Source organism: Hoplias malabaricus, chromosome Y (genome assembly GCF_029633855.1).
Source record: "Hoplias malabaricus isolate fHopMal1 chromosome Y, fHopMal1.hap1, whole genome shotgun sequence".
Classification (NCBI taxonomy): Eukaryota; Metazoa; Chordata; class Actinopteri; order Characiformes; family Erythrinidae; genus Hoplias; species Hoplias malabaricus.
In genome coordinates this window covers 64,777,266-64,790,011 of record NC_089820.1, presented here as the reverse complement: position 1 = coordinate 64,790,011, position 12,746 = coordinate 64,777,266, and the positions used below count along the sequence as shown (strand labels likewise).

The 12,746-nt window shown below is 39.0% G+C and overlaps 1 protein-coding gene across 1 annotated transcript; it reads left to right on the top strand.

The window, feature by feature from the left end:
* Window positions 1-352: 352 nt before the first annotated feature.
* LOC136678955 (serine/threonine-protein phosphatase 5-like) lies at window positions 353-12,557 on the top strand. The gene is made up of 13 exons (XM_066657163.1): window positions 353-548; window positions 3,955-4,196; window positions 4,560-4,707; window positions 4,980-5,101; window positions 5,421-5,486; window positions 5,661-5,759; window positions 6,154-6,259; window positions 8,299-8,441; window positions 8,927-9,014; window positions 9,191-9,231; window positions 10,068-10,246; window positions 10,578-10,659; window positions 11,080-12,557. The coding sequence occupies exons 1-13, from the start codon at window positions 482-484 to the stop codon at window positions 11,140-11,142; spliced, it is 1,446 nt and encodes a 481-aa protein (XP_066513260.1). The 5' UTR covers window positions 353-481; the 3' UTR covers window positions 11,143-12,557.
* The last annotated feature ends 189 nt before the right edge of the window (window positions 12,558-12,746 follow it).

Genomic DNA, 12,746 nt, shown 5'->3' with positions numbered 1-12,746 from the left:
AGTGATGAAATCTTAAGTCTCTTATGGTAAGGATAAAGGATGTTTAAATTTGTGTCCCATTCAGAAGTTAATTTCCACCTTAAATGGTTCAACAGTTACACTCCCGACTCCTCGAACACCAGTTTTCCGAAACAGACTCTAACACTGACACTAAAAGAGGAACCAATACAGCTGAGCCGTTTAAGGTGGACACTAAGGATTGACATTACAAACTTCTAGAACTACAGACTTTTAGAATGAAACGGCTGTACCATTTAAGGTGGAACGGTAAATCCCACCCCACTTCAACCCATTACTCCTGGCGCCAGAATATAACAGAGGTACCCCTTATGGTGGAAGGTTAAAACACATTAATAACCCAACATATATACGCTCCCCTCAATGCCAGAAGAGAACCCAGGGATCATTTAAGGTGGAACGGAGAGTTGGAATAAGACACGAGTTTGTTGCTGGCGCCGGAGCGAACTGAGGCTGTGTGAAGATGGCGGAGGAGGAGCGGAGTGTTGAGGCTGAGAAACTGAAGGAGAAAGCAAACAATTACTTCAAAGGTAAAATAGAAACGGGCTTCATGTGTTTGTTAGACGGTTGTTTATCTTCTCTCTGTGCCGTGTGAGAGAACTTGAGGGAACCGAGGCGGGAGAATTTACGTTAGCCGGAATTGTTAGTTAGCTTTAGCTCCATCAGCCGGTAGCAGAGCTTTGAATGAAATTAAGCCCGGATTTAAAGCCTCACTCCGCGTTTGAAATGTTCCTGACATTTTGGATAAACTGCGGTCACCCGAGTCCACGCAATGACAGCTCTGTACGGTTGCTGTAAATGAAGTTTACTGCGTACATGTATTCTTAGCTAACGGCTAACTACGTCATGCTGCTTGGTCTGTTAGCTTAGTTGGCTAAAAGCGAAGTGAAGTACGGCACCGAACCGATTCTTTGAACGGTCTGCCTGAGTGAATCAAATGTTCGAATACAATATCTTTTCCCAAAAGTAATTGTAGGGTGAGGCAGAACGATTTTAAGCCGTGGTTCAGTTTTCCACAAAAGTAAAACAATTGTAATTAATCAAACCTTTAAAACATAGCAATTTTCAGTTTCTTTACTCGTTTAAAAGTTAATAGGATTTCCCCCCCGATACACATTTTAAGAGTATTTTGTAATATTAAATAAGCATGGTTCTACAAAACTCTGCTGGTGACATTCCTTCAAAATAAATTAATGTCTGGAAACGAGTTTAAAATGCGCTGTAATGACTAAATATTATGTGGGAACATCTTAGTAATGCCTGGAAATTACACAATAAGACATAGGGAAAAAGTTAATTCTTGATTAGGTATTTCTCATTTTCACTTCTTATAAAGCCATTCAACAAAGCTTCAACATGTGCACAGGCTGGGCCCAGTGGCACTGATTTTGAGAATCGCAGCTCAGATTATGGAAAATATTGAAGTGATTCCGCTGAAGTTGTGACTCGGTTCAGAAATGACTCGTTCGCGAGTCTAAATTTCAGCTCCTTGATGTAACAGTTACAGCGAAAAACTGGTACAAAGAGGAGAACCACTGCAATTAAACCAGAAACGTCACCTCAGCGGTTGTTGTTGTGTCCACAGGAAAGTTTATACCTGTCAACAAGCTGTTTGTGTTTATTAGCGTGGTTTTACATAAGTCACTATTCATTCATTCATTCATTGAGAGGTTGTGTGTTCTCCCACTTCTCCACACGTTCACACAGAAACTGGCGGGTTTCAGGACATTTTCACACAACAAAAACACAGGGAACACTTTAAACCCCCACACTGCGACCGACTGCGGGTTATAAATAGTGAGGGATTAACTGGCTAGCAGCTGAGGCTAACGGACTAGCCGTGTTCTGAAATAAAAGTCCTCCCACGAGGAAAGTGCCTCTGGAGCTCGTATTATTTAAAGTCGCATATAAGACAAAAAAAACTTGCCGATGAACTTTTCCTAAAGTGTATTTTTTAAAATCAACGTTAACCATGTATACAGGGTATAAAACAATATATTGAAATATACATATTTTATTAAAAATGTAGGGAATGTTCCATGTGGTAACAAGCCGTGAAATATTACAAAGTAAAAGTCGCCTTAATATTGATCATTTGACTTCGTTAACATTATGTATACTAAATGAATTCAATAAATGTTTTTTAAATATGTTAATTTGTTGTGTGTATATATGTAGAGAGAAAAATATTTCTCTGAAAATCATAATCATAAAAATCACCTGTAAGCTTATTTTTTGCTTCAGTGTTTACAGTTCTCTGATTTTGATCACAGCTCTTTATTAAATTTCACATTAAAATTTTATATTGTCGTGTACTCTTTTCTTAAATGATTAAATATTCTTCACAAACACATGGGCAGTGACATTGAAATTTTGGGGAATATATTGTATGCTGTTCTCTAAATACATGTGTATGAGTTTGAGCCTGTTTTATTAAGCCTGCAATATATAAAGTGGCATCATTTAAGTCTTTAGGGGAGCTACTGTGAAATTAGAATTTTATTGTAAATGTTGTTTAATGTGATGATCATTTTCTCCACAATCAGCTTTTTTGTGAATTTCAGGCCACTATTGTACTGACCTGTTTATCCTTCCTGTAGTAAACAATGGAAGTCTATGTATAAACAAAAGGTTTTCATAAATGCTGGTCAGGAGTTTGAGGAGAAACAGGTTAGATGGACAGACTGAAAAAAAACATACAGGTCCCACAAAATATATTTACTTAGATTAGAAGCAGTGCTGAGGTCAGATGATCCTTTTTCTTTCTTTCCTTCACCATAAAGCATCATTTCAAACATGGCTTTGTAAAGTGTTTGCAAGAACCCCAACCTCTCCTCTAGATTTAACAAATGCTCTCTCGTTAGAGGAATTTCATAAAGCAGCAGTTTGCTTTAGTCTCACCTGTTTAGTCCTGCCACTGCTGCCATTTACAACAGATTTGCTGACTGCCAACATCAAATGTGTAGAGAGATTTACAAATGTCCCACTAGTCCTGGCTTTCCAGAGCTTTGTCTGTGCTGAATGTTCGCTGCATTAACAGCAAAATAATTTCCAGAGTGACCAGTCAGTTCAGTCAAACTTTGAAAGCGTCAGAGCAAGGCAAAAGCAAAATAATGAATTGTTTTGAGAGTCTGTGTATTTTGTGTAATATATGAATGAATAAGAGCTTAGATTAAGGCCAGTGCTTGGCTCCAGTTATGCGTTTTCTCTTCACAAACAGCCTGAAAGTCTTTAACAAGCTGAACGGGAATAGAATGATGAGAAATGTTTAAGATTTTGGAAAAGCACAAACATTGTCACAGAACTGTACATACTGCACAGAAGAAGACATGCAGTAATCAGAATAAATAGGGTGAGGTTGTAGAAGTGAGTAACAGAAGTACAAATATGCAGTACCGATGTACTATAAATATAATAAGATTTAGAAATGTCTGTATACATAAATGAATTATGTACATGACATGTGTAAGAGCAACCTTGCAAGGTATTTCTCTAAGAAACATATTAAGTGATAAAACATGTCTAAATACATAAATGACGTTATACATGATATAAACGAGAACCATGAGTAATTATTGCACTATTAAGCTATGAGCTGTGTTCATGTTCAGAAATTAACTTTCGGTCATGGTCATATGATCTGTTTAATGTTCTCTTGGGATTCAGCATGTATGGGAAGCAGGGGAGTGTAAATGTAAGTGTAAATAGGAAAGCAGAGTTGTATAAACTTTAGTTCCTGTGCTGATAGAAGTGCTGTAATGCTTTTGAAATTTGCTGATGGTACTTCTTATTTAAATAAGTAATTTATTATAGTAATAATACTTTCAATGGAGTTTGGATTAAGGCTACATGCCTCTCTTTAATTAAAGACAAAGTACACAGTGATTTCATCTGAAGTCTTGCTCACATATTAATGATCATATTCTTTAATTTCAGAAAAAGATTATGAGAACGCAATCAAGTATTACACAGAGGCACTGGATCTGAACCCTTCCAATGCCATCTACTTCAGTAACCGGAGTCTGGCGTACCTGCGCACTGAGTGCTATGGCTATGCCCTGGCAGACGCCACCCGTGCCCTCGAGATTGACAAGAACTACATCAAGGGCTACTACCGACGAGCCACCTCAAACATGGCTCTGGGCAAGTTTAAGGCAGCCCTCAAGGATTATGAGACGGTGAGTTATGTCATCTACAAAATAATTAATAAGCAATCACGAGTGGTTGCATCCTAAAGAAAAATGACATTCAGTTCTTTTTGGTTGTTTTTAACAACACTGTGCTCATGTGCTAATGTTTGAGTCAATATTTATTCATACAAATGAAAGTAAGTTCACATCACCTACAGGGAAAACACTTCTGCACATTTTATTCCATATCACAGTCACATAAAATATGCACTAAATCTGTAAAAAAAAAAAGTGTCACACATGAACTCATGCACGCAGCTTGTCTTTTGGAGTCTATATAATAGAGACTATGAAGCTGAGAGGTTTCTTTGCATTAATTGAGTTTGGGGCCTGCTCTTTTTCTGTGATCAGGTAGTCAGGGTGCGCCCTAATGACAAGGACGCCAAGATGAAATATCAGGAGTGCAACAAGATTGTTAAGCAGAAGGCCTTCGAGAGAGCAATCGCCAGTGACGAGCTGAAGAGATCTGTGGTCGACTCTTTAGACATTGAGAACATGAGTGAGTGGAGGAAGTTATCCTCATTGTCACACACATACAACATAGGATTAAAGGATGTTTCCAATAATATTGGATGCTACTGTCAATTTGTTGTTTTATATCTGCAGCAAAATATACCTGAACCTGTTTTATCCGAGGTTTTTAGCCCCTTTTATATGATCGTTGTTATCAGCCACAAAATGTTTAAACTGTTCAGCTCGTAGCTTTAAGCTGGTTTTGTTTTTTGTCCTGAGATTAAAATGTGTGAGTGAAATATACTCTCTCCTCTCTAGCGATTGAGGATGACTATGCAGGCCCTAAACTTGAAGATGGTAAAGTCACGATGAAGTTCATGAAGGAGCTTATGGACTGGTTTAAGGACCAGAAGAAACTGCATAGGAAATGTGCTTACCAGGTGAGCACCTAAACCTTCAAGAGAGAGGAAAACATGCACAACCAAGGCTGCCATCGTTTTTGAAGCAGTAGTAGTATTTTTTATTTATTTATTTATTTTAACTTTTGGAAGAAATGATTAATCTTTTCCAAATGTGCTTAAAACTATTCAGCACAAACCAGACCTGGTTTGGTTGTGCCACACTCCCCTCTGCATGTTTGGTGTTTAATTTCGCTGATGTTTGTCGTCCTGTTATGAGGTGGTTTGTGTGATGCTCAATGTTGAGGTCACAGATTCTGTTCATTTTATTCACCTTGATGCATTATCATAAACTTTTCAGATGCTGGTTCAAGTAAAAGAAGTATTATCTAAACTCCCCAGTCTAGTCGAAATCACGTTAAAAGAGGTACGTCACTAAAGTATTTTGGGCTTTTTCGGTGGATGATGAAAGATTCTTCTTTTTTTTTTGTGCTGAGCCCAAATTTGAATTATTTTCCTGTTTCTTTTTCCCAGTCTTCAAATTCCTCTTGATGTCAAAACCCTCTTCTTTTCGCTTTCTTTTTTTCCACTCTCTTTCTAGACAGAGAAAATAACTATTTGTGGGGACACGCACGGCCAGTACTACGATCTTCTAAATATTTTTGAGTTGAATGGTTTACCGTCGCCGACAAATCCTTATGTATCCTTTTATCATTAGAATAGCACACCTGGATGAGAAGGTGGATGATCAGTCAGTAAAGGTAAGATTTAAAAGCGATTACAGAGTAAGAGACTAGAGCTGGAAAATTGAAATTACATATGCCTGTCCTGTGTAAATATATGGTCCAGTGTTTCTGGTTTAGAAACAGCATAATAATGATATATTGTGATTATCATTATAGTAGTCTAAATTACCTTAACACCATATCCATGAGAGCTCAGAGATTTACTCCCCTACTGCTTAAGTGGTTACAGGCTATGAATGAACAAATGGATGTCAGAGGTTTTAAACCTAAGCTCATATCTTTTTGTTCCATTTCTGTGGTAGAGTTATAGCTGCTGAGTTGTTTGAGAACCTTGACCTCAGTCTGCAGCTGTTTAATGGTGACTTCGTTGACCGCGGCTCTTTCTCAGTGGAAGTTATTCTCACACTCTTCGGTTTCAAGCTGCTTTACCCAGATCACTTCCACCTACTGAGGGGTGAGGCATCTCATATCAATGCCTACTGAAGACCCACACATGGCATGTCCAGTGTGAAGGCCATGACATGGTGGTCCTACAAAAGTATTTTCAGAATTACATTCATTGTGATATTTGTGATTTTCTGTTTTGTAAAGAAGTCAGTGCAGCTTTCTTCAGTACAGTTTATTTTGCACCAAAAGTTTTACAAAAAATAATATAATCTGCAAACAATATTCCAAGAATCAAAAGGAAAAAGTTGTACAAAAACCTGACTACTTTATTACTCTTATTTGCATGTGGCCTGTCTTTATTCCTTATGTGGTCTTTTATTTCTTGACTCTTTCATTTTCTTCTGCTTATTTTTTTTTTTTTAATTCTGTGTTTTGGCGTAGTTTTCACTGGTGGGAGGGGCTTAGATGAAGGCGTTCACCTTGAATCTCCATTGGTCAGCTGAATTTGGACTGACTGAGGTGTTCTGAAACCTTGTTTACAATTTATAAGACACCTCCCTAATGTGTTCTAGTCTAACGTGACCTGGATCTAACTAAATGCAATGGGCCTGTGAAAAGTGAGGCAAATCTCAGAAGCAAAAGCTGAAGCAGTACATAGATTTTATCAGCAAAATCCACGAGAAGAAAAAAAACAAAAAAACAAAAACCAAACAAAAGCAAAGATTTTAGATACTTAGAATATATATGTTTTTAATGTGTTTTGCACAAAATGAACTCCATCCTCTCTTTAGAGCCTCTGCCATTTAAGGTCAGTCATTAATATCACTGTGGGTAATCAAACTAGTCTTCTGAGTAAAGTTAGAAGGGAACGAATGAGAATGATGCTGTGTACACACCAGTGGTGGATTCTGGTCTTTCAAGGAGGGGAAGCTCAATCTCGGCCTACATCATAAAATGTGTGGGTTTATTTATACGTAAATTCTACCCTCCGTTCCTTTTCAAGAAAACGATCTGTGACCCTGTCGTACCAACGAGGCGTCTTTTCCAGGGACTTGACTAGTGTCCTCTCAATGGCCAGCAGAGCTAGGCTGCTTAAACGGCCTTGGCCCATGTGAAGTGTGTCCGCCGGTGCTCCCACGGATCTTTACACCAAAGGATCGCTGATTCGCTCACTTCGCTGTCAATCAAAAAGGGATTCAGCCTCAGACAGATCATCCAATCATCATGCAGAAGCTGAGCGTCCGGGCCAGCCGAGGCCAGCCCACTGCCCCATAGACCCCCGGAGACGCTGAGTGTCCGATGGGCGGGACAAAGCCCAGCATTTATCCAATGACTCGTCTCGTTTCGCTGCACTTCGCTGCTTCGCTATTGAACTCTGTGGACGCTCAGCGTCCTCACTGTTTAAATCACTGTGAAGCTGCGGGAATGATTGAGAGGAAAGCCGTGTCTTTACCAGTGATAAGAAGCTGATTCTGAACAAAAGTTGAGCATGTTGTAGTGCATATTTATTCAATGACATGTACACACAACAGTATATATTTGATCACTTATTTTTTGACATTTTAGGGGAAGCTGAGCTTCACTTGCCGTCTTAGAGCAATCGCTGCTGGTACACACCCATATTTGATTCACACACAGATGTAAATTCAAAGAAAAGTGAGACATACAATAATTAGTTTTATTTTTTTAAGAGCTGCTGCCGTCGAGATAAAGTTGGTGTGACATGGTTCTGGTTCTTAAAGCACGGCACCGTTTTCCCAAGAAGAGTTTTTGAAACAGACCGTTCCCTGGATGTGATTGATCCACGGGGATATTTTCAGCTCATTTCCTGGCCCTAATGTTATGCAGCTCCTTTTAGTGACGTTTGTGCTGACTAGTCAGCCATCCAGCTGTGTGCAGGTTTTTAAGAGGGAAAACATGGAGTTAAACCACATGAGTGTATTAGAGGGGAACATATTCTCCATGGTGGCTCTGTAAAATCAAATATCAGATACTAAATTGTATCCTGACTTTTGAGTCCAAAGTTGTATTTCACCTGAAAACCTGAGCTCTGTGGCGCCACCGACTCCTTTGCCGAACTCTCAGTAATCTCCTGTTATTCTGCAGGGAATCATGAAACGGACAACATGAACCAGATGTACGGCTTCGAGGGCGAGGTCAAGGCCAAGTACACTGCGCAGATGTTCCAGCTGTTCAGTGAGGTCTTCCAGTGGCTTCCGCTTGCTCAGTGCATCAACAGCAAAGTGTTGGTGAGCATTAGTTCCCTGTCCGGCTGGTTCCTTGGCATGACTTTGTGGGAACATTTCCTGACCAAAGTGTTCTACATTCTTGTGGCATGATAAGCATACTTTTTTTTTAACAAATATGATTTTTTTTTTAAATATGGAACTATGCTAGGCTTAGGAATGCAACAGATAGTTAATTGGTTATTGGAAAGCGTGTGTGTATATAGTAAAATATATATCTAAGTATATTATATAAGTATAAAAGAATAAATGTAGTAAAATATTTAAATAAATGTATTAATTAGTTTTTCATAAAAATGACCACCACAGCCCCTTTTTAGAGGAGTATTGTGTATGATGTTGTGTAATAGAATTAATTAAGATTAGTTATATCTGTTCCTGATATGTCTGATCACTACTTGTAAAAGAAGGCACTTCAGTTTAATGTAGATCTACTTGTAAATCATGTCAAGAATGTTATAAATGCAGTTATTTTGTGGCTATTTCAGGTGATGCACGGAGGACTGTTCAGTGAGGATGGTGTGACCTTAGATGACCTCAGAAAGATAGACAGAAACAGACAACCTCCAGATGCGGGTAGGGCATCATCCCAATTCCATAAAGGTTTTTCATGAATTCAGAAAAATAAAGAACTTTATCTGAGGTTGTCTCCTGTGATCTCTGTGTATCTACTGTAACTGAAGACATCCAGGAGTCCAGATGTGAGCTCATTCCTCACTTTTCTTTCTGCTCTCTCTTTCTCTGTCCTCCAGGTCCAATGTGTGATCTCTTGTGGTCAGATCCTCAACCTCAGGTCAGTCTCACTGCACTCCCACTGTGAATTTTTTTTTTTGTTTTTGTTCATTTTAATGAATGAAGATCATCTATCAAATGCAATACATTTATGATTATTATCAAAGTCAAAACAAACTTAGCAGCACACCAGAGTCTGCATAAAACAACCATCTCGCATCATTCCATTCCGCTCAGAACACACGCTCCTGGTCTAGGGGGCTTTCTCTACTCATCCATATGTCCATCAGCCTCAAAGCTAATGTTGGCTCCTTATTACAAGACTAAAATAACCTGCGCTACTAAATTAGTGAAAAACACCATAAAGTCAGAGTATAAAGAATTTTATGAGTCGTTTGTGCAATCTCATACCTCATCTGTGCCCCCCCCAGCAATTCCTGGGGTCTGCCTTAGAGTAAATACCTCTGGTATGCGCTCACTCACCTCTGCTTCCCATATCCTTGTCCATTGTGCTAGCTATGTACACAGCGTTGACCTGGTGCTATTCTGTAACATTCATTACTCACTGAATGGCTACAAATTTTGTGTGGCTGGCACATACATAGCTTAATCAAGTACATTTTTAGAAATTTTTCTGTGACCATCTCCGTGCCATCCCGGCAGCCCCCAGAGGACCATGACCCACCCCCTGTTTTTGTGGATTGCTGCTTTACAGCAAATGTGGAATGTGTGTTTAAAAATCTTTATGTGAGGTTTGCCAAATGATTCAGGTTCAAGAGACTTGATGCATTTAAAGTTGTAGTTGTTGTAGTTGGTCTTATCACCATTATTATTGTAATTTAATTTTATTATTATTATTATTTTTCAACCTTTATTTTTCCTACTGCTCCCTCTCAGAACGGGCGCTCCATCAGCAAGCGAGGCGTGAGCTGTCAGTTTGGGCCTGACGTGACTCAGCGCTTCCTCGAACAGAACAAACTGCAATACATTGTGCGCAGTCATGAGGTGAAGGCAGAGGGCTACGAGGTCACTCACTCAGGGAAGTGCATCACCGTGTTCTCCGCGCCCAATTACTGGTATGTCCCTCCAGCATGGGTTCTGTTACCTTTAAAACCTTGCAGTATGACTCCCCTCACCCTTTTAGACGTTTATAATCAGACTAATGTGATTACACATTCAGTGTGGCTTGTGATCCTGTGTTGAAAGGCTAATTTTCAGTCAGAAAGCCCATATGAAATGAAGCATGTACAAGGAATAAAGGTCCTACAGTTTTGTCTGTAAATGTTGTTAAGATCTCCATGGGATTTCTGGACCATTTCTAATTGTAGGTTACATACTGTGACATGGCAGATGAGGAGGTTACTCTTAATTTGTTGTATTCATTATTTTGCTCTGTCTTCCTCCTAGTGACCAGATGGGAAATAAAGGAGCCTATATCCACCTCAGGGGATCAGACCTCAAGCCTGAATTCCACCAGTTCACTGCTGTGGTCAGTGCTGTCACTTTTTTTTTTTTAATTAAAAAAAATATATTATTATTATTATTATTAATTTATTATTTAATTCCTGACAATTACAGCACTGTGCAAAAGTTTTATGTCCCTGAGAAAATAAGATTTAAAAGGCTGTTCATCTGAGCAGTTTTATGTTTTTGTATTTATTATAATTAAATATAATTTTATATTTGCACTGCTCAATTTGAGAAAATCAATTATTTTTAATAATAATAAACTTAAGTGTCCAAGGCTTTTACACACTACTGTACACAAAAGCAACACACACAACATGCTTAAACATGCTCTATCATTGTAATGTAACTCATCTTCTTTGATTAACTTTCACACAATTAACATGAACCTCATCCTAATTAATAAATGAATAACTGTGAACCTCTTCCTTTCCCTCTGCAGCCTCATCCGAATGTTAAGCCTATGGCTTATGCCAACTCTCTGCTGCAGTTGGGAATGATGTAGAGGCACTGGGTTATCCATCCGTCTCTCAGCAGCTGTTCCTCTCTCAAGTCCACACCCATCCCTCCAGACACATCTCTTGTTCTTCTCATTCCTGTCTCACAGAGGTGCTGGCAGTATTCAGAGTGGTGGGGAGAGAACTCCAAAAGCCTGGTTTCTGTGGGAATTTCCTGTTTTTAATCCACATAACCATCGTGTGTGTGTGTGTGTGTCCCTCTGCTAGGTTTTTTTTTTCTTTTTTTTTTTTTTTAATAAAAAAATGAGTGGTTGCTTCTTCAGCTGTTGGACAAAACATGAGGAGCTGGATCGTACCAAAGACCTGGGGCCCTTGTATCAAATGACTCAGAGTAAGATTGAGCAACTTTGAGACGGGTGATATATTCACGGGTCCTGAATTTGAACCGATTGAAAAATGTCATCCCCCTATGAGTGAATTCACATTTGTCTAATTATCCCACACCCCTTTTCCTCCCCTCCATTCAAAGTGTCATTGAGAGGGACAGCAGTCGTTTTCCTATGATTATACTGTAGCAGTGAAATCATTCTGTGCTGCTTAGATTTGTAACCAGCCACCTCCACATGTACGTCATCCTCCCTATAGAATAGAGTAGAGCAGAGCCAGATCCAATGGGACTCTGGATGCTGCCTCGGGAGATTTCACTCTGTCTTGTGGTCAGCCTGTTGTTCATCAAATTAATGTGACTATATGACTTTACAGTAGGACTATGCTTAAGAAGGGTCCATGGGATTATAAAAAACTTAAACATTATTAAGCAGTTATGTAAATAACCCAGCTCTATGGGCCTGTATCGTTATCTGACCTGTGGAATATGCAGATCTGAAGATTGTATAGATGACAGTGGGCTCACTATTTGGCAGACAGGTCACATTTGCCATTTTAATCCATGTCTTAACTTCTGTAACTGAATTTAACCCATTAAAATACCCTTTCTAAGGACAGTGAAGCTATAAAGTTGTATCAGTGTGTGATAAATCACAGGAAACACTTGTACAAACTCACTGAAATATCTGTTCCCACCACTTTCTCCTTTGATTCTTTTGCTTTGAGGGACAGAACAGTGTTGTAAAGCGCTCAGTGACTGTCAGTCGTAATATGTTATGTTAAACCCCCCCCATCCTTCACACACACACACTCATCTCTCGCTTGACTGAAATGCACTGGAGATCTATGTATTCCCCACTGTACATTTGTCCATCTAGCTGACCACCCCAACCCTAACCCACCCTCCCTGTGTGGATTTGTGACAGATTATGGCAGATGTTCAGAACCCCATCTCCCTCTCTTGAAAATGCACAGCAGCCATACCCCCCCTTGACTTTTTAGATAATGTTCTATACACAAATGTGTATGTATATACAGTATATACTGTAACAAAAAAAAATCCCTGTGTACATGTTTGGGAATAAAAATTGTTGAATAAAAGCATCCTGTCCCTTTTGTTCATCTTATTTATTACATGATTTGTTTCTATTTTAATATATTTTAAATGCAGCTCCAGTTACCTTACAGTGCTGTGTTAAACAACAGGGAAAACTGATGTGAGACAATGTGCAAAAAACACTACATTCATTCGTTGGCTGTAACC

Excerpts from the sequence above, each read along its gene's own strand:
- LOC136678955 (XM_066657163.1), top strand. The coding sequence starts at position 482 with ATGGCGGAGGAGGAGCGGAGTGTTGAGGCTGAGAAACTGAAGGAGAAA. Across the intron at positions 5,760-6,153 it reads CGTCGCCGACAAATCCTTAT|CTGTTTAATGGTGACTTCGT; the intron begins GTATCCTTTTAT and ends CTCAGTCTGCAG. Across the intron at positions 10,247-10,577 it reads TTCTCCGCGCCCAATTACTG|TGACCAGATGGGAAATAAAG; the intron begins GTATGTCCCTCC and ends TCTTCCTCCTAG.